The following is a 20,977-nucleotide window of genomic DNA, read 5'->3' on the forward strand; positions in this document are numbered from 1 at the left end:
CAGTCTATGCCGCACCACTCTATGGCACTCTACTGTATGCTATTCCACCTTACGCCTCAACTCTATGCCACACTGCTCTATGCTGTTGCAGCCTACACTACTCCACTCTGTGCCACTCCACTGTATGCTATTCCACTCTGTGCCACTCCACTCAGTGCTATTCCACTCTGTGCTACACTACTCTGTGCCACCCCACTCTACGCCACTCCTCTGTGCTGTTTGTCTACTCCACTCCACTCTATGCCACTCTACTGTTTGCAACTCCACTTTATGCCAATCTGCTCCACACTATTCCACTCTACGCCACTGCACTTCAACGCCACTCCACTCTATGCTATTTTATTGTAGGCCACTCCACTCCACCCTACGCCACTCCATTCTACACCACTCTACTCTACGCTATTCCGCTCTACACCACTCCACACCAGTCCAGTTTAAGCCCCTGACTGTACAACAAGCCACTCCGACACACCACTCCACTGTACTGTAGAATACGGCACTTCACTCTATGCCTCTCCATGACACTCTACTCCAGTCTATGCCCCTCCAATATGACACCCTACTCCACTCTAACAATCCACTCACTACACTACGACACTCCATTCCACTCTACGACATGGGACGCTACACTGTTCCACTCTACGTCACCCCACTCTATGCCACTCCTCTCTATTCCACGCTATGCCACTCTACTCAGCCCTATGCTACTCCAGTCTACGCTATTCCACTCTACACCACTCAACTCTAAGCTACTCCACTTTATGCTATTCCACTCCATTCTACACTATTCCACTCTATCCCACTTTCTCTCTAAGCTATTCCACTGGATGCCACTCTGCTGTACGCGACTCCATTCTGCACCAATCTACTCTCCACTATTGCACTCTATGCCTCTGCACTCTATGCTATTCCACTCTATGCCACTCCATGGCACTCCACTTTGTGCTATTCCACTCTACACCAGTGGTTCCCAACCTGTGGTCCAGGGACCCCTGGGAGTCTGCAAAGCCTCCTCAAGGGGCCCACTACTGCTTAGAAAATGAAATGATATTAACAGATTAGGTCCCCAGATTTCAGCAATGACTCAGTAGGGGGTCCCTGGATTTCAATAAAGATTCAGTGGGGGTCCCTGGGCTCCAGTAATGATAAAGTGGGGGTCCACAGAAGTCAAAAGGTTGGCAACCACTGCTCTACACCATTCCACTCTACACCACTATGTGCCACTCCACTCTGTGCCACTCAGTTCTATGCTACTCGGCTCTACACTATTCCACTCTATGCCGTTCCCAGACCCGCCAACGCACACGGTGCCACAGTGTTTCACTCAGAATCTGCTCCATTCACACGGTCATCCAGTAAGGAGCTGATAACACATGATGTTGGGTAAAAAAGTGTTAAAACCCACTGCAAAGAGAGGACTTCCAGCTTTTTTTTTTTTTTTTTTGAGGCTTCTAAGAGTTGATGTCCATTAAAGCACCCTGGGACATAGGCACCAGCCAGCAGTTGTTAGGAGGAGGGGGAGGTTTCCTGGGAGAGGATGCAGATTAGACTCCTCGGTAATTCTGGGCACAAGGCCCCGCCCCCTCCAAGGCCATGTTCCCCTCTTCACAGGGCAATTTTTTTCTTACGGTTGGTAGGTCTGCATTCCACTCCATGCCATTCCAATCCACGTAAATTCAGTCTGCGCCACTCCAGCCTACGCCACTTCACTGTATGTTATTCAGCACTATGCCACTCCATTGTAAGCCACTCCACAGTATGCCACTCCATTCTGCTATTCCACTGTATGCCACTTCACTCATGCCCATGCCATACTGTGCCAATCCACTCTACACTGTCAGTCCATGCCACTCTACTGTATGTCACTCCCCTCTATGCCCCTCCACGCTATTCTACTGTATGTGACTCAACTCTGTGCCACTCTATGCTACGCCACTCTTCGCTATTCCACTGTACGCCACTCCACTATTCCACTCAATGGCTCTCCACTCTACTTCACTCCATTCTATGCCACTCCTCTCTATGCCTCACCACTCTACGCCACTCCACTCTGCTATTCAACTCTACTTCACTCCACTCTATGCCACTGTACTGTACTGCAAGCCACTCCAGTCTATTCGACTCCACTATGCTAATCCACTGTATGCCACTCCACTCTGCATCACTCCACTCTAAGCCTCTTTGCTATTCAACACTCAGCATTCTTAGTGCCCCCGCTGTCCCGGGGACCACCCACCTCCCTGGGGCAAATATACAATGGAATGAATGGGGCTAAAAATTGTATGTGTGCGGAGCCCCCGCATCTCGGGGGACCCCAACCTCATCTCTGTATCTAACGCCGGGCCCCCCCTGCAGCGTCGGAGACTGCCTCCTTCCCAGGGCGCATTTCTCTTTCTATTGTGTGGGGGGGGGCTGTCCGGCTGCCCCACAGCCCTGGGCACCGCCACGTCAGAGGCTTTAAAAATTGAAACAAGGGGGACCGCCTGGCCCCCCCACATCACAAAAGGCAGAGCAGAGGGGACCGTCACCTCTCCGAGGCTTCAAATAACTCAAACACAGGGGGCCACCTCCACCCCCCCCTACCCCCCCTTGTAGCCCTTGGGACCACCACCTCCCCGGAACAAATAGAATGGTGGAAGAGGCCCCCCTCGAGGAGCCACAGATGGGCCACCCACGGGACATAGCTATTTGCTGTGAGTTGGTGGGAGCTGGCAGCTCCCACCAAGTCACAACAAACACTCTGCTCAGGTGAAGTGAGAGCTGTCAGACAGCTCTCATTTCATGCGAACGGAAGTTTCCTCTGTCTCCCTGCTCGCAGAGAAGCAGACAAAGGGATAGGCAACATTGATCTCACAGAGAGGGAGCTGCTTTAGCAAGTCATCTTTTTTTTCAGCTCACGGTAGTACTCAGCTGGGAGTGAGTCAAGCAGGGCATTTCAAACAGCAAATCGAGTCAGCTATTTGTGATGACTTCTGAGATGATAGAACTATAATTTTCATATTTTTTCTGCTCGAGTCTCTTGCCTTTGTCTGACCCAGTTCCTATTTTGGGGATATGCTTTCAGGCAAAAGGTCATAGTTCCTTTCAGCACAACAAGAGATGGTAGATCGATCTTTTCTTTGTGTTGTGCTCTTCCAGTCTCCAAAATCCACTTTAGGATGGGGCACTTACGCCCATGAGCATCAAATGAAATTTCTGCCTCCAACCCCTATTTTCTCAGATTCTGTGGGGTGTTTGGACCCAAGAGTCTGGTGTTGGATCCTAAATTCCAGAGAGAGCTCTGGACGAGTTTTTCACATGCAGATGTGGCATGCTGTGAAGTGGCAACTGCTAGCTGTCTTGGTCAAAGGCATTAAAATAGGTGTGAACGACAGCCAGCCTGGAATGTGAGTGTTCTTTTTGAAGCACTGCAGCTGAGCTCAAGCACAGCATTTTTCACAATTCAAAATGGGTGAAACTGTACAAATAATACAAATCTAACTTTACCAAAAAGCTTTTCCTGCTGTATTGCAAATACTCGGCAGATTTGGTTTTCATAGCAATTTTAACAAACATTACAAAAGTAAATTTTAATCTGCATTATGCTCTAGAAGTACATTCTATTACTCTGAGGCCTCATATTTCTACTTTCAACAACAGCGCAAAACGCTTGTGTGCATTTTGCAGATTTACCAATGTAGCAGGTATGGGAACTTGGGATTAAAAATTGATCTCCTTATAAATACAGCATATTTGTCTGAGACCTGCTCAGCAAGCCTGTGCCACTTCAAAACTCAAGTACCTAGATATCCAAAGCGGTAATAGGAGGATAGAGGGCAATAAAAGATGGATTTTCTACCTCCTTTATGTATTGGTCACCAGATCCCGAGTAAAGTCAGTTATATGTTTGCGCCGTGACATCTGTAGATATGAGTCTTCAATCTACCAACACGTTAACAACAGTTTGAAAGATGATTTTACGCATGCCTTTAAAACTGCTTAGTACAGCAGACCACAAGATTGGTAAGGAGGTGGATGAAAAGTAGCATGGCGTAGTATTTCGTTGTTTAGACCTGATGTATAATCTCTGGGATGAGTGTATATTTGATACATATCTTTAGAGATCACTGTTTCGTTAATGAATTATTGCCATTTTTTGAGGTCCAGGTCTGGCCTCTGCTTCTCATGTAGGCTGTGAAAACTCATATACCTCCTCTGTCTATAATAGGAATCAATGGGAAACGTGTTTCCCTGACTAGCCCTTACCACGCATGTGTTACAACGCATGCGCCATTACAACAAATAGCCTTTACCACGCATACCATTACAACGATTGTAATGATATGCATGGTAAGGGCTAGGCGTTGTAATGATGGTGAAGGCTATCAGCGTCGTTAGAGGAAACGGAAAGATCATTCCGTTTCCTCAGAATGAGCTGCGACTCACTTTAGGAGTAAGGTAAGGGGATTGGGTCTGGGGGTTGGGGTACTGTATTAAGGATGAGGGTGGGGGAAAGGATGGGGCGGATTTCAGGGTAAGTGCAGAGGGGGTTGGGCTTGAGGGATTGTTTTAGGGAGGGGTAGGAGATGGGAGTTAAATTTTAGTGCGGGATGGTTTTCGGGCTCGGGGGTATTGGGCCTGGGGGTGGGTGGTACTGTTTTAGGGAGGGGCAGTGGGTGGGGTGTTAGGATTTAAGGCAGGGTGGTTTGCGGGCTTGTGGGGTATTGGGCCGGGGGTTATGTTTTAGGGCAATGGGGTGGTTTTTAGGTTGTGCGGCGAGGGGGTTGGGCTCGGGGGAGGGGGGACTGTTTTAGGTAGTGGGTTAGGTTTTAGGGCGGGGACGATTTTCGAGATTAGGTCGGGCCATTGGGTCCGGGGGTGGGATACTGTTTTAGGAAGGGGCAGGGTTAGGTTTTAGGGAGGTAGTTTTCGGGCTTGGAGGGTATGGGTCTTGTGGGGGTACTGTTTTAGGGAGGGGATGGGGGTTATGTTTTAGGGTGGGGTAGTTTTCAGGTTACGTGGGGAGGGGGATTTTTCTTGGGGGGGGCTGTTTTATCGAGAGCTGGGGGAGTTAGATTTTAAGGAGGGGCATCGGTTTTTGGGATTAGGGTGGGGGATTGGGTCTGGGGTTGAGGTTACTGTTTTAGGGAGGGGCAGGGGATGGGGGGTTAAGTTTTTGGGCTTGGGGGAGTACTGCGCCGGGAGGGAGAACTTTACCATGCATATGCCTTTAAAAAACATGCTTTTACAATATAATTAGTTGTAAAGGCATGCGTGGTAAGGGATATGGGTAGTAATGGCATTCTTATTGTAACGCACTCATGGTAATGACGTGCGTTGCAACAGAATGCGTGGTTCCGACATACAACCAAATCAATAAACTCTTTGAGGGCCAAAGTGGTTTAGACCCTGATAAGAAAACGGGTATATTAAAATGATTTCCCACTTGTCAATACTATATCACTTATAAGTAATGGCTAATAACTATTTTTCTTAGATTTAAGAATGCTAAGAAATTAATAGATCTCCGGAGTGCCGCAATGCCCAGGAATGTGACTTTTCTAACTAATCTGTCTTTGTGTGTGTTTTGCAGGAAGAGGCAGTATTGAAATCCCGGTCCTCTGCATGCTGATCGCTGGAGAACCCAAAATGCTAGAGGTACTCTACAGTGTAGACAATTCATTTTTCACTCAGTTATTGTTTCATGTGATCCGTCCCTTGGGAGCAGGTCACAGTCTTACTAGTCAGACAGGTATTGTGAGGTGTGCAGATCACTGAGGCTGAGGCCTTAAGCAAGGAGAACCCCCGGGTGACACAAATATAGAGGCTTAGACCAGCGAGAGCTGCGCTCTCCCTCGGGGTACATAAAAAATACAACAGATGGCTGAGTCAGCAAAGCTCTCTCTTCAGTAACCTAACTCTTAGCGATTCAACCTGTCCATCTGGTAATTCCAAGCTTCTGCATTGTTCTAACAGAGCTCAGGCTGCTTAACTCAGACTGCGTAGCTCGCCCTCCGGTTACATATATCCTACAGACGTGTGCCTCAGCCAGCAGTGCTGTCTCGCATATTCCAAACCCTGGTCTCAGGATACACCTAGAGCTGAGACAGTAGACCTCTTACTCAGGTTATGCAGACATTTCAGCTCAGATCTACAAAAGGGAGCACTCCCGCAGGCTGGACACATTTTGTAGCGTAGACTTCACGCAGCAGGCTTCTCACTCAAGTAGCATTACTTCTTACAGACTGAGGCCCTAGGCAGAAGAGATATCCATCCCTTCCACAGTTCTTCTAAACTCGGGTCTAACAGAGCAGGCCTGTCCCTCACATGATACTTCACAAATGCACCATACTCGAAACCAAGGCAGGACTCTAGCAGCATACAATGAACCTTGGTACCAATGCAAACTATATTCTTCATTGTGGAGGTAGATCCCTTGTAGGTTGAGCACTTTCTGGTCGATTCTGGCCTTGTTTCTACACTTTATTGATGAAATAGCACTCAGAGAAGCTCTGCCTGCTCCTTGCTGCCAGTAAATAGTCTCTCTCTACATAACAGACATGGACTCCACAGTCCATTGAAATTTACGACTACATGGACAGATAGTCTATACCCCTTGCTTATATCTAACAAAAAGAATGTAATATGACAAAGTTAAATCCAAGAAAAAGTTATGTAAGTTACAATATATCCATACTAGCCATTAGCATTTCTTGTTGTTTTTTTGCAAATGAACCCAAAAGAAGTACAGGTTGCAAAAAACCCTCTACACAGTGAAATGGTCTTTCCTATTTTGGATGGAGTAAAGACATACTCTGCCAGCAAGTCGTGATCCTTACACGACTAATTGGATTACATGACGATTCAATAGCAGCCAATTGAAGGCCAGAGTGTAAATGTCAGAATTAAATGGTGCAGTTTTCACATAAAACACTTATAGCTCACATACTTACTCAGTCCCTAAGGTGGAGTTCTTCCAAGTTTATATATGATAGTGGTTTCTCTTTAACTAATATAATGATATTTATTACCACCTTACAGTAATGCTATTATTAGTTCAATACTTTAAAATCTCAGTTGAGTGAGCAAACAGATATATGTGATTCTATTTTTCCACATTCTTGTAAAACGTTTATTTTGCTAGTTTGGTTTTAATGACTGGAAATTAAACATGAAAATAAGCCATTTTGATGCATGCAGAAGGTTAGATGAGAAGTCGTGGATCAACTTTAACCAAAAGTTGCAAATGGCTTAAATGTTGTTTGCGCAAAATCGCTGGTGTCCCTTGAAAATTTGTTTCGTTGACTTTCATATTGAAGAATTACCTGGGAATTTGGAACAGTCTTATTTGAACAATATGCCCCATTTTAAAACTACGGGTTGAGAACGTAGTTACAAGAGATAGCCTCCTCATTAGCATTTCATCCTTGCAATGATGATTCACGAATGTCTTTCTTGGCATTTTTTTTCAATCGTTTTCAGATGATTCATACAACCTGCCTCTTCAGTCGCTAATCTTCTGATGTGTAAGAATTGACTGTGCTGTACACAATTTTAGTGGCCAAACCTTAACCATTCTTCTGATGTAAAAGTTGGTTTGAAGTAGATGGTTCATGAGAGACAATTAACCTGTTTTTTTGTTCACAGTTTGCATTTTCCAGTCTGAAGTGTTTTGTTTATTTTCTGTGTTTTCGTGTACTTTACAGAAAGGTAAGGGATATGGGTTGAATTCTCCAATGCGACCTTTAGAAGCCACTCTTAAGCAAATTATCGGGCTGAAATCTGTATTAGTGAAGAAAACCCCTGGCCTTATCCTACCTTTTGTATTGTTTGTATTGTTCCCATGGGCTGTGAACAAGGGAACCCTTGCCAGGGTTTGGCTCCAGTCAAGCTAGGCTGATAATCTTCTCTAGATGTTTGCTCTACATGGCAGAGCCTCTATTATCCCTTTATTGACTATTGAAGAACTGTATTTCAAGTGGAAACATACACTTTTTTATCTTTTTATTTCATATGCATACCTGTTGTTGTTGATAGTGTGGTAACTGACCAGATCATTGACTGACCACATTTATAAAGTACATGTGAACGTTTCTCTTTGCTTTAGTCTTGGACAGCCGGATAATAAAACAAACTAGCCTTTTCCTTTTGGTAGTTGGTAACAGAGGTCGGCAGTGCATCCCACGCCTCGGGAGCCTCAACCCAGATGGAACCATGAGGATAAACTGAAATTTGAAACTGTAATGAAGGCTTGTTTTTAGCTGCGACGGTCCCTATTTGGAAGGAAGGCTTTGCCTTTTGAAACTACTTTGAGTAGTGATGGGTGGTTAAAGCATTTTTAGGCCACCATCGTAGAGGCGTGTGGATAGCAGAGACATCATCCTATTTGCCCAGGCCCAAGTTTGATCTTACGGCTGCTCTCTGGGCTCTCTGTAGTTGTTTGTTAATGGCACTGGGGTTCCTGCATGCAGTACACTGCAATAATCCAGTCTCAATGTGCCCACTTTTTACTAAATGTAATGGGAGGATGGGTTAGATGATGTGGGTGGAAAGAGCATCCCCTAACCACTGATAGGATTTGTGGAAGCATCTGTTCAAATAGCACACCTAGATTTTTACTTTATAGAAAGGATACAGGCTCAAATCAAAGTTCTTAATTGGAGGTAGACTGGTTAATGGTTCACAATATATGGGTGCAGCTCCTTAAACTGGGCAAAAACAAGCCCAGATGCAGAAAGCTCTTCAACCCATTCTAACTGCAGAATGAGCTCTACAAGTGATAATTAAATAGGAAATGCATGGAGACAGATTTATTTACCTTCTTCTCTAAAATATTTACACGTGGCAGATGAGGCACTAACAAGGACCGCACACATTATTACTGCCAATGTCAGTTCAGATCTCTCAATGTCCTGTTACAGGTGCAGACGTTGATGAGATCAACCACCACTGTCCCTTAATCGGAGACTACCAAAGGTCTCCCACTATGAACTTCAAAATATAACTCACCACTCTTATAAGTGACTCAACTTGAAAATAAGAATGAAACAGGTAAATTCAGGAAATATATGACTGTCAAAGCTTCTTGACTACTGATGAGACAGAATACGAGATGGTCTGACGTCAATGTGCGATAGTTCCTTTATTTGTGATGCATTTACAATCAGACTTGCTTGTAGCCTGAATAATTATCATTTAATCTCGTCAGTAGTCAAAAAGTTTTGACCGTCTTATATAACTCCTGGGTTTACCATTTTCGATCTTCTTATTTTCAACTTGAGTGACTTACAAGAGTGCTGAATTATATTTCAAAACTCTGAATTAAATTATTCATTTTTGTCCTATGTCCAAAACTACTGTGCTTTCACAGCTTTGCCTAGAGGAATTAATTCAGCACCATGGGCAAATACTCGCTGTTACCCATCGAGCCCGACTCGGTGTCCAGAACCTGAATATTGCTGCTCCCTATGTACGCTCTTCCTAAACATGGTGTGTGTCTTCTTTTGCAGCGGGTATACAACGTGACCAAGAGCACCATCCCATGCCTCCTCATGGCCGGGTCAGGAGGGGTGGCCGACTGTCTGACAGAAATCCTGGAGGACTCCATCAGCATGGACTCCATACGGGATCTGGTGGAAGAGAAGCTCGGGCAGTACTTCCCTGGTGGCAATATGAGCAAGATGATAGACTTGGTATGTAGAGTCATCTTGCACTGAGCAAGAGAAAAACTGAGAGAGGGTGGATGGAGGCTGGGTTTATGGGGAAAGTGCATGTTCTGAGGAGTTTGACGTAGAAATAGTCCAATGGGGTAAGTTAAACTCAAAATTTATCGTTGACTACAGCCCAATTTTGTTAAGTCTTGCAGGGACATCTTAAAGAAACATTGCTTTTGTGTTGGATGTGCTCTTATTCCAATGTTGGTTGTGAATGTAGATGGAACTACCCAGGGAGACTGGTAGGAAACAGAGAAGCCTGTGGTGGTGTGTTATTTGGAGGGGGGATGGGGTGTGGAGGGGTTGAGCATATCATGGTCTGCTGTTTGGCAGATACCCAAATCCGACTACTAATGTCTTCCTCCTTTCTAACCTCAAATTCTCTTTTCCTCATTAGGATTTTACCACTTTTATTTTTATTTTTCCAGAAATTAGGTTGGTATTAATCGGTCTTCGATATCCGCGACCTAGAAGTCATAGAACTGATTAGCCGGCAGGATCGCTGTCTGGGCACTGTGTGACTGCAGCCAATGTTACGCTCTGACAGGACTGCCCATGTTTGTCTACCCCTTCCAGGGTCTATTCACAAACTGTATTTTGTAATACATTTTGTAGTATGCTCTACAAATGCTATTCACAAAACCTATTTGTGGAGGTTCCGCCACGCCTATCTTTCTCGGTGCAGAAATCTCAATCCCTACTGCAGAATCCCTGCACATTTTGGAAGGTTGGGGACTGGCAGAGAAATGGGAAATACTAAAGCAGAGGAGATTAAGGAAGTTTTAAAAGAGAATTAGGGAGGAGTTTAGGGAGGGGCATGCACCAACACACAAAAGAGGAAGCCCATTCCCATTCACAGCCTACATTTCTAAAGTTACTACAGCCACAAAAGTCAAATCAGTCTTACATTTGCTCCAGGTCAGAGCTGGAGTAAGTCTAGTACCACACATATTCACTCACAAGTACTGCAACACCCTCCCATAGAATATAATGGAGCAGGGATTCAAAATAAAACCCTATAGGAAATAATGTTAGATTAAATTATTTAAAATAGTTACAAATATAAGTAAATGTTATGTTAATATGATTTAGAAATTATCTAAAAACATTTTGTATTTTATTTTTAATATACTAACATGTTTTAATAAACTTTGCTGAATTTAGAAATTATTGCAACATTACTTGTCATTAAAGTATAATTAAGTTAGTTTAATTCTATAGATAATGCTAATTTTTAATATATAACAAAAATACAGATTTTACTTTAGGTGATATTTTTTTTTGTATTTAAACTTCAGAATCTTTTTTGATACATTCATAATAATTACATTTTACATTAAAATTGATATTAATGATTTGGTCATTTATTTTATTCTACTTTAAAAATTAAAATATAAAGTGTACTTACTACAATATTTACCTCTAAAATATTTGTACTAACTTTTTTCAAGTTTAATAAACTTATTGACTTTTCCATAGACTTTACAATAGGGAACTTTTGGCCACCAGTGCCCTTGCAATTGTTTTAAACCTATTTTGCAATTCAGTAACTGGTTACCAAATCGTAAAGTGGGTCTAGATATGCAATACAAATCACGAATTGGAGGGACATGCTTAGGGAGTCTAATCTAAGTTGCAATTCGCAAAGCCATGTATTAATGGTTTGCAACTGCAATTTTGGTTGCAAATCATTGTTAGGTAATTGACTCCTCTAAGGACCTGGTAACCCATTTCCAAAGGGGGTTGAGACCCTGTGTGACCCATCCCCCTTTGTAATTGATAAAAACATACGTTTTTTGAGAGTGGTCAGTGATCCAATAGTAAATTCTTTCTGAAATGCAGACCCATTTCCTTTACGGAACATATGCTGCTTTAAAAAAAAAGTACTTTATTTAAACTTGATCACCAGCATGGTGACCCTAGTAGCCCACCATCATTGTGATGGCATTCAATCGAAATGAGTTGCAATTTGCAACCTACCTCAAATTTTGAGGAGGTATGTTGAATTGTGACCCACTCCGAATGGTTATTTTGCAAACCAGCCTGTTAGTGCATGTCAGTTCACAAAACTGAATTTCTTCACAAAAAGTAGGTGCTCAATTTGCGACCACATTTTGTGAATAACATCTTTGTACAGCTGTCCCTTTAATGCTAAATACATACTGTCCGTTTTCAGTTTGTGTAGGGGCAGTGCCATGGTCTGGAAGATATTGTTATGTTTGTAATCCTGTCGTTGTATCTCAAGGTGGAAAAGATTGTGGCGAACCGGGACCTGGTGACCGTGTACTCAGACCAGGATGGGACAGAGGAATTTGAGACTGTCATCTTGAGAGCCCTTGTGAAAGGTGAGTTTGCTGTTGGATCTCTTCCTATTGGTTTGTACACCTTTGTATGCACTATCAGCAGTATAAAGCTAGCCCAAGCTCTGTTCACTTCTTGGACTCACCACAACGTGATATATATCCATATCCTAGTGGCAGTCGCTACTAGGTAGTTATAGTTAGGACCTAGTTTCTATATAAAAAGCCTTTTTTTTACTCACCTATACCTTTGGCTCCGCTTGACGACTCTTCACAAAACTTTTCAAAAATATTTGATAGACGGGTCAGCTGCTGTCTGAAACGTTTTGGGGTGATCTGTCCGGGAGGGCAGAGAAAAAAGGGGGAGAGGGGGAAATCCCAAAACACATTTTCCCCATTTATTTGTCCATAGGGATTTTTAACAGCAATATCGACAAAACAACTGTATGGAATTAAACTAAATTTGGCAAAAAGGGAAGTCCTGGTCCAGAGGAAAATCTCTTTTTTGTTTTTGTGTAAATCTGTTCAGTAGTTTTGGAGACATTTAAGGAAAATCAAAAGTGTATATTTAGCGATGCAAAGGATTTGTGACACCTCCCGATCTTGTGCTGAGATCTGATTGGCTGACAACACATCAACAAGGAAGTGTTATCAGCCACCTTGGGCCTCAGCAGCCGAGTCCCAGAAAAAAATGTAAAAAAAATAAATGGGCCATGGTACAGACACCCTGACCCCTTAGCTCTGGTGGTGGGGTCCAAGAGAGACCCCCTCTAGGCTAAAACACGTTTTTTGTTTTTTGCCGAGATTTGCTGTGGATCTGCGAATCTGGCAAAAATAAATACTTTTTTTTTTAATGTGCAGGCTCCCATGCTTAGTTCTTTTTCTTTAAGCCTCCAGGTGGGCCAAGTCCCGGGAGCATTTGTTTATAAAGTGCAGGATGGCCGCCTGGTACCCCAGCAGCCACTGGGATCACCACCTCCCTGGGGCTAACTCAAACTGGCGTAGGGAGACCCGGGCACCACAACCTTCCTGGGGCAAATAATGTACTATGAGCCACCGCACCCCGTGGGCCACCACCTTTCCGGGGGGAATAATGTAAAATGAGCGGGGAGGCAGAATGGCCTCCCCCACCGCCCCGAGGACCGTCATCTCCCCGGGGCTTCACTTTATTGACTTGCGGGTGATCACGTCCCCCCTCCTGCAGACCCAGGGATCATCACCTCCCCGAGGCACATAATAATGATAATAATGTAAAGGGAGTCCGTTTCGGACCCCCGTTAGCCCACCTCCCTGGGGATATGTGCACGTTGGAGGAGGGCCTCGAGGCCCCCTGTGGAGCCACTGATGGCTCTGGGGACCACCAACCCCCAGGGCTGGCTCCTGCTATGTCCCGGGGTGCCTACAGCTGGCACATAGCTGTTTGCTGTGGCCTGGCTGCAGCTTTGCAGCTGCAGCAAGCAACAGCAAACACTTTGGTTTTTGACAGTGGGACCTGTCAAACACGTCACGCTGTCAAAAACCGAAGCTTTCATCTCTGTCCCCCTGCAGGCTTGCAGGGAACAGAGATGAAATGCTTCTGCAAGCAGGGAGCTGCTGTTAAAAACAGCTTGCTGAAGCAATGGCACCGCGAGGTAAGCCTTGGGGCTTTTCCCGCGGTGCCCGATAGCCCGTAAGGGCTTTTTGTTAAATAATAAAAATAAATAAATATGTAGGGACCACAGGGGAGCCCTTGGACGAGCCCTTGAGGAGTCCCTCGCAGTCCTGGATAGCTCATAAAGGGCTTGAAAAAAAAATAAAAGCTCAGTGTGAAGGTTGCAGACCTTCACACTGAGCACTCAGGATTTGAGTCCATCTGGACTCTCTTCCCTCTTTTCTTTTTCTCTCCCTCTCACTTTCTTTCTCTATCTCTCTTTCAATCCATTTCTCCCACTCACAGGCCCACTCAGACACATGCTCCCACACAGACCCATTGAGAGCCTCGTGCACCAACTCACAGCCACAGTCACACCCTCACGCACCCACTCACAGACCCACTCAGACCCTCCCACACCCACACACAGACCCACTGACAGCCTCATGCACCCATTCACAGGCCTGCGCACACACTGATGCACACACTAAAACACGGACGTATGCACTCACACCCAGACACACTCTCACAGCCACTCTCGCACCCAGATACACCCTCTCACACTTATTCTGACACCCAGAAAGGTTGCGGCCAACTTTTGCGCGCACATGGCCAAAGGGACGTGCACAGCATGGGAGTGGGTGGTTAGAGGTGTTGGCCATAGGATTTGGCTTGCAGGCAACCTCCGCTGCACACGGGCGAAGTCTGGGCCAAGGTTGGGTGCTTAGGGGTTGGCCTCCTGTGGTCACCCGCCGCCGTGCCCGGCGGTGGTTGGATTAACATATATTAAAGAAAAATAATAATATATGTTAAAAAAACAAACCATAGAAATTCACTGAAAAAATCAATGGTTATAGGGACGTTATAGTTAGGAAATAGATTTTTTTATAAAAACATAGAAATTCTCTTAAAAAAAACCAAATGTTACAGGGACGTTATAGTTAGGCTCACGTTTTAAACGTACAAACCCATAGAAATTCACCAGTTATAGTTAGTTATCTCAAGTAACTATAACTCATGCCCTACAGTAACTATAACTTGCACCCTCGCCATGCACTGCTAATTGCCCCACAAATTATGACACTCATGGCATCTTTGATAATATCACTGATATCACTGTAATATTGCAGTAACATTTTTTTGATGAAACCTTAGGGCACGAGTTAGTTACTTGAGGTAACTCTAACTGGGGATTTTCCATGGTTTTGTATGTTTAAAATGTGAGCCTAACTATACCCTTCCTGTTTTATATACCCTTTATCTGGCCAAAGTTGTTCATACCTTCAGTTTTCTCAGTGATTCAGACACAGTTTACGTACAAGGACACTGGAGCACAACTTACGCATTAGGCCAATAATGTGTTCACCTTCCAACATGGATAATTAATTGATCGTAAGTAGGTATATGTCTATGGAGGTACACAATTCTCCGAAGCCCTCTCATAACAAGCCCAAAAATTCAGGCCCATATCCCCACCAATCCAAAGTGTGGATGATGATGCCCAGGAAATGAAGAAAGTGTATGACCCTGTTAGTGATTGCTGGGACGTGATTGGTCGAGTTACTACCAATCCCTCGAAGTTCTCTGTCGCGCAATGTCCCGGCACTCTACATGGGAAGCTATTCCAGTCGACTTCTTGCAGTAAAACAGGTGTCTGCCTGTGAGCGAAGAAAGCATTCCTTTACCTAGTCGGAGAAAGTACATCATGTCTTGTTGCTCGTACTCTTAAATGTGCGTCAAGATGAAATATGTTATGGGGCTGGCATTGCAGCCTGCTCTTTAGACATCACCATCATCGTGTTTTTATCATCAGTACCACAGGGTTGTGACTTCTTTCCGGCGACTCAAACGTTTGCTTGTGACATCACAATCTTCTTCTGGAGACATCATAGTTACTGTGACAAACGACGCTGCAGTCCGTCGTTTATTGCAGCAGCCTCCTGTCCGTTTACGGGAGAGCCAGGGCACAAGTTGAGGGTGGACACAGGTAGACGACGCCCACCCACTATTTTCAGAGAGCCCACCCTGCTGAAAAGCTGGCCACTCTGAGAGTGCACAGAGCACTCAGTGGAAAAGGGAGGTGCTCGGGCGGCTGGTGGGTGCTGGAAGGGAGAGATGTACGGTCCCAAGTCCCTGGTGGTGCCCCTCGGGGTTTAGAAGGGGTTAGTGTCCTGCCCTCTGAGAGCTGTGTGATGCTGTAACCGCTCCGGGTGTACTACAGCCTTCAGCCAGGCAGAAGCTTCACGCTTCAGGCTTCCTGTGTTCTAAGCAACTCATTCACTTCTCGTCATGGCCGTCATTTCCCTTTTATTTACTCTCCTCCCTCTTTCTTTTCCCCTCATCCCTGTTTCTGTCACACTCTCTCCCCCTAGATTCACTCCCCTTCTTCCGCCATTCAGTCTACTTCCTCCTTTAGTTCTTTTCAGTTGCCCCTCCGCCCCTTTTCACTTAGCCTCGCCCCTCTATCCGTCAAGCTCCTTCCTCCATTAACGCCAGGTCCTCTATGCGCTCTCGCTTCAGTTACACTTCCTTTCATCACTGCAAGCCGAGCTTTCGAGTGGCTTCTGCCTGCTACTCACGCTCGGACGTCATGCACCAAGAACTAAGTTAAAGCAGCAACCATTCATTTATAACGGGCGAGAGAGGGAGATACCCATCTAATAGCCCGAAAGCAGAATGTGAAACCAGAAAACCTGGGAGCAGTCCCAGCTTTCCCACAACCACACTGTGTGATCCCTGGCAAATATTGTGTTCCACCGTGCTTCCTTTATCTTCATGACCGCATATGAGAGCAGATTCAAATCCACGAGTTTAGGGTGCAGGCTGTACAAACTGCCCTCTTGTGTTTGGGACAATAGGCTATAGTCCTGCTTCCCGTATCTGGAGAGTCTCGGCAACATAGAGGGCATGCATGACAATCTACTTTCCTCCGAGATCACTAGTAGCATTGTCATCAGGGCAGGGGCGCAGAAATGTTTCTAGGTTCATGTATAAAAAAATTAGTTATTTCAATACCTCTCAATGCAGTGGTATTTGGTGCACAAAGGTGAAATGATTAGACACGTTACTGAAATATACTTTTTTTAATTTTTCAGTGGCATCATATTTTTACCTGATGTGTGTTGCATGATTTACATGCCAAATATTTTCATTGCTCTGCTTGTGCATGGACTCTTAGAGCCAAGCCAGTCCTTTGACTAGGGTCTGGCATCCCTGTTAATTTGCTGGCTCACCCAACTATATGTATGCGTATTCATTAGTAGCAGTATGAAGAATCTATCAACCCGGGGCCTGGAGTGAGGTGCATTACACCCAGAGGCATCATCGACCCCCGCTTTAGCTGCTACAGCGGATGTGGGGTTCCTTATGGACCTCTTCTCTCTGCAACTTGGCAGATAAAAGCTCATATTTAAAGCTATAAGGAAGAAAGAATGATGGGTTGATAGAAAAGGGAAAGATGGATGGATGAGTGGGTGAAAAAGATGGTTGGATGAAAGAATGGTGAATGAGTGTATGATCGGGAAAAGGATGGTGGAGTAAATGGAAATCCGGGGATATGAGTGGATGGATGGCAGAGTAAATGTAAATCTGAGAGTACGCATGGATGGATGGCAGAGTAACCGGAATGCTGAGAGTTCGGTGGATGGACAAGAGGCTCAGTCGTTGGAAGAAACTCTTTATTGATGGAGGGGTAGATCAGAGAATGGATGTAAGGGTAGATTGCTGCATAGACAATGGATGTGTGAATGGACAGTGGAATGGCCAGTGCATGTATGGAATGGCAAAATATTGAATTATGGGTGAATGAATGAATGACAAAATATAAAGGTGGAATGGATTTGAGCGGGTAGATGAAAAGGTGGAAGGATGAATGAATAGATCCTTGGGTAGAAGAGATGAGGGAGCTTCTGGAGAGGGTTGGGCTCACTTACTTGATGCCAACATTTGAACCATTTGGTTCAACATGGTAGGGTGTATTATTTTTCAGGCTTCTCCCTTGATTCCACCACTCCCCTCTGCTCCAAGAACAAGCAGCAGGGCCGGCTTTAGGGCAGTGCGGCCGCACCGGGTGTTGACCTGGATTGGGGGCCCTGACCTCAGGGGGGCGCTGTGTTTAGCAATAAGTTAGAAACTTGTGATTTAAAAGTACCTCCTGAAAAGTTTCAGGAAGCAATTAAAATGTCACGATACCTCTTGTGATTAACGTTCTTGCTGGGGAGAGAGATGGGAATTTTGTTTAGTGGCAGCTTTGACTCGTTATAAATTAGCGTAGAGGGTTAATATGCCTGCTGCAAAGAACAGAACTATATTTTTTGTGCCTTTACAACTGCTTTTAAAACAAATGAATGTATGTGAAAGGGAGGCTAGGGAGAGATGAGAGGTACATTTGCCGGGTGGTAGTGAGGGAATCCGAGGAAGTGGTCATGGGGTGGGGGCACCAAAAACGACCGTCACACAGGGCACCACCAGCGCCAAAGCCGGCCCTGACAAGCAGCAAGTTCACTACACATATAAACCTCTTTCTTGATGGTGGCACTGTCGGTCTTCCTTTCCTGTCCCTCTGCATACACAGCAGTGCTACTGTCTGGGTTGCACACGTCTAGTGCTAGGGTCTCATTTACGACCAGGTCTTAGGCGAGCTGTTTGTTAGGGTAAATAGATCACAAATGGGCGTAGCACAGAGTGACCTTTTACTGCCTGCTCGCAGGCCTTGGTGGCTGCTCATCTGTGTAGTAGCTTGTTCTCCTACCTTATGAATCTGCCATACTGATGCATGTCTTTTTCACTAACGTTCATAAATATCAAGGCTCGCCTCTGTCTCTTTGGAATCCTGTGTCATATGTTAATGTCTGTATTACTATATGTGCGGGATATTGTTCACCATGCTCAGAATACCAAATACAGTGTGCAGCTTAGAATTTATTGAAATGATCAAAATATTCTAAATTGGCAGTATATATAATGGTGCTATGTTAGGTAGGTTAATACATTTACAGTTTGGATATTCACAATTGCAGTTTCTAGCATTTTTATTACAATGCATGAACTGTGCTTTGTTCCTGGAGCTGGGTTTAGTCTCCAGAGCCTGTAGCACTTAGGGGCTTGTCAACTGTCCTTAGTAAGACACCAAACTTCATCTGCCTTTGGGCTGTTCATTTCTTCAAAGGCATCTCAAGTCATAGGCTTAAGTATGTATCAGGTTTCACTTGTTAAATATCGTAATTTGCTCAAGTGTACTCCTGATAGACCTGCACAACGTGTGAGGTCTTAAAATCTGATATCACTTCCTGTGATATCTCACGCTGTGATGCCACGTGCCGTGATGTCACACCCCATGATGTCACTTACATACCGCCTAATTTGGTGAGTCCCCCACTTCTTTTTTAGGACTTGTAGACTGGGGAGATTTGCATTGTCATACTGTGCAGGAGCTGTGCGGGTAACAGTGGTGGCATGTTGACATTTACCCTCCCTGAGAAGTCAGTCATTACCATGCCTGTAAAATGTTTATGTGCTTGCGTGCACACTGATATAAAGGTGTTGCCCACAGCCTCTGCTGTCATCCATAGATTGATTGCAGGACAAAGTGTTTCTTTGATGCCACACCCATGGGTGTGTAGATGGAAAGCGCACCCCTGCCTCTCAAGTGCATTATCAGAGTCTCACCCAACCGGTTCAGTAGCCAGCTACAGCTGTGCCCTTCCTCACGGCCGCGATGACGTTCAGTGCAGGGCTATGGGCAGGCGCTTAGTGCAGATATCACCGTTCCAGGAGTCTTAAAGCTGCCCCCTCTCCCTCCCACCAGTGCTTGGTGCCCAAAGCTCTCCTGTGAAACACACAGCTGCTGCTAGCACAGAATACGGAGGCAGCGTAAACCTGAAGCCATCTCGGGCCTCTTCAATCCATTTACAGACACTCCCTGCCCCTTCAGATCACTCTTTCAGCTTTCTGCTTCCCCCTTTTGTGACTCTTTTTCATTTGTTTATCTCCGTCATTCCAATATGTGTCTTTTGCTCTCAGTAAATGCTTGAGGCACAAAATTCAGTACCGGCCCTAAAAAATAAGCGCTGGTGCCCCGCAACGGAACCCACCAGCTCAAATTAAGCACTGCCCTCACCCCACCCCTTGAGATTCATGCCACTCAAAGCCCCTGGAACTGAGTCAAAAGACCACACTTTCACTTGACACGAGAATATCCAGGATAACGAATATGTATAATTCTGTAGGAAGTGAACGTACCAAAAAACAGATTTCTTTAAGAAAAGGGTAGCTTTCCACCACGACACAGCATACAAGATGACACCGTGCCATTCAGGGCAATTTAAGGTTGTTTGAATAGCGCTATGACGGGATTAAAACACAGTTACTGTTGTAATGCGGTACTTTTGAAAAGTTTAGGTTTGTATAGGGTTTGGCTGACAGTCTGCCACAAACAGGGCAGAGTCTCTGTCAGTCAGATTTTAGAGCCGGGCAATCCATCGTGTTTTTGCTGGTAGAGTCCGAGATGGTTTTGCTGGTGAAGATCTTGCAACAACTGCAACCCGGACATCGGCCCTGTCGGTCTAAGTATCTTGGGTCGTTCGTCCTACTTCTGCAACACTTTTGCCTGCTTAGGGTGGCCAGTTAGACTCGGCAACTAAAAGAAGATTGATGCCCTCACTGGGAGAAAATTCTCAGGGTGTCAGTGCAATTAGCTTTTTGTTCTTTTTAAAAAACACAAACTCTTGCTTAGGAAGTATGGGTTTTGAATAACAAAAAGGTTTTCTGAGCTGCCCTACGAAACATGGCGACTGCTCAGCTAACTTAGGGCCAGATTTACTAACTTTTCACGCAGCACCATGCAGCAGGGCGACTTGCAGCGCTGTTGAGTGAAAGGTAGAGAGCAGACATGCTCCATATCTACTAAGACATGATACATTTTTGCTCCCCTATAATGAGGAGATTTGTTTTCCCTCCTTAAGCCATCCTCTGGGAGGCATAGTGATTTCACCCAGTCCCAGGTGTACAAACCTTCGTAAATCTGAGATTGCGTGAAATCCATGAGTGGATGCACGGGAGCACACATGCTGCACCCGTGGAACGCCTCCCAGAATGAAATGTAAAGCAGTGCAGCGCAAGCCGAAGCGTTGCATTACGTTTCTTTATAAAGCCAAGCAAAGTGGTGCAAATCACCCCTTGCGCGGCTTTGTAAATATCTTCTACCATTTTACGTCATGGCTGCTCCACAAATGTGGTGCTACCACGATGCAAAATGTTAGTATTAGTGTCTTCAGAGCAGCCGTGGCTCCACTGAAGGCACAATGTTTTCTACCAGACAGGCAGGCATCTATAAGTATAGCAAGTACATTCCTCCT

The 20,977-nt window shown here is 45.0% G+C and overlaps 1 protein-coding gene across 4 annotated transcripts in view; it reads left to right on the plus strand.

The window, feature by feature from the left end:
* LOC138246356 (transient receptor potential cation channel subfamily M member 4-like) overlaps positions 1 to 20,977 on the plus strand; it is a 250,945-nt gene that overhangs the window by 135,723 nt on the left and 94,245 nt on the right. For all 4 annotated transcript variants that reach the window (XM_069200879.1, XM_069200878.1, XM_069200877.1 and 1 more), the window contains exons 7-9: positions 5,573 to 5,637; positions 9,489 to 9,671; positions 11,938 to 12,037. In XM_069200879.1, the coding sequence (XP_069056980.1) occupies positions 5,573 to 5,637; positions 9,489 to 9,671; positions 11,938 to 12,037 (348 nt within the window). The remainder of the gene's footprint in view (positions 1 to 5,572; positions 5,638 to 9,488; positions 9,672 to 11,937; positions 12,038 to 20,977) is intronic.

The sequence above is a fragment of the Pleurodeles waltl genome, chromosome 7, assembly GCF_031143425.1.
Source record: "Pleurodeles waltl isolate 20211129_DDA chromosome 7, aPleWal1.hap1.20221129, whole genome shotgun sequence".
NCBI classification, from domain to species: domain Eukaryota; kingdom Metazoa; phylum Chordata; class Amphibia; order Caudata; family Salamandridae; genus Pleurodeles; species Pleurodeles waltl.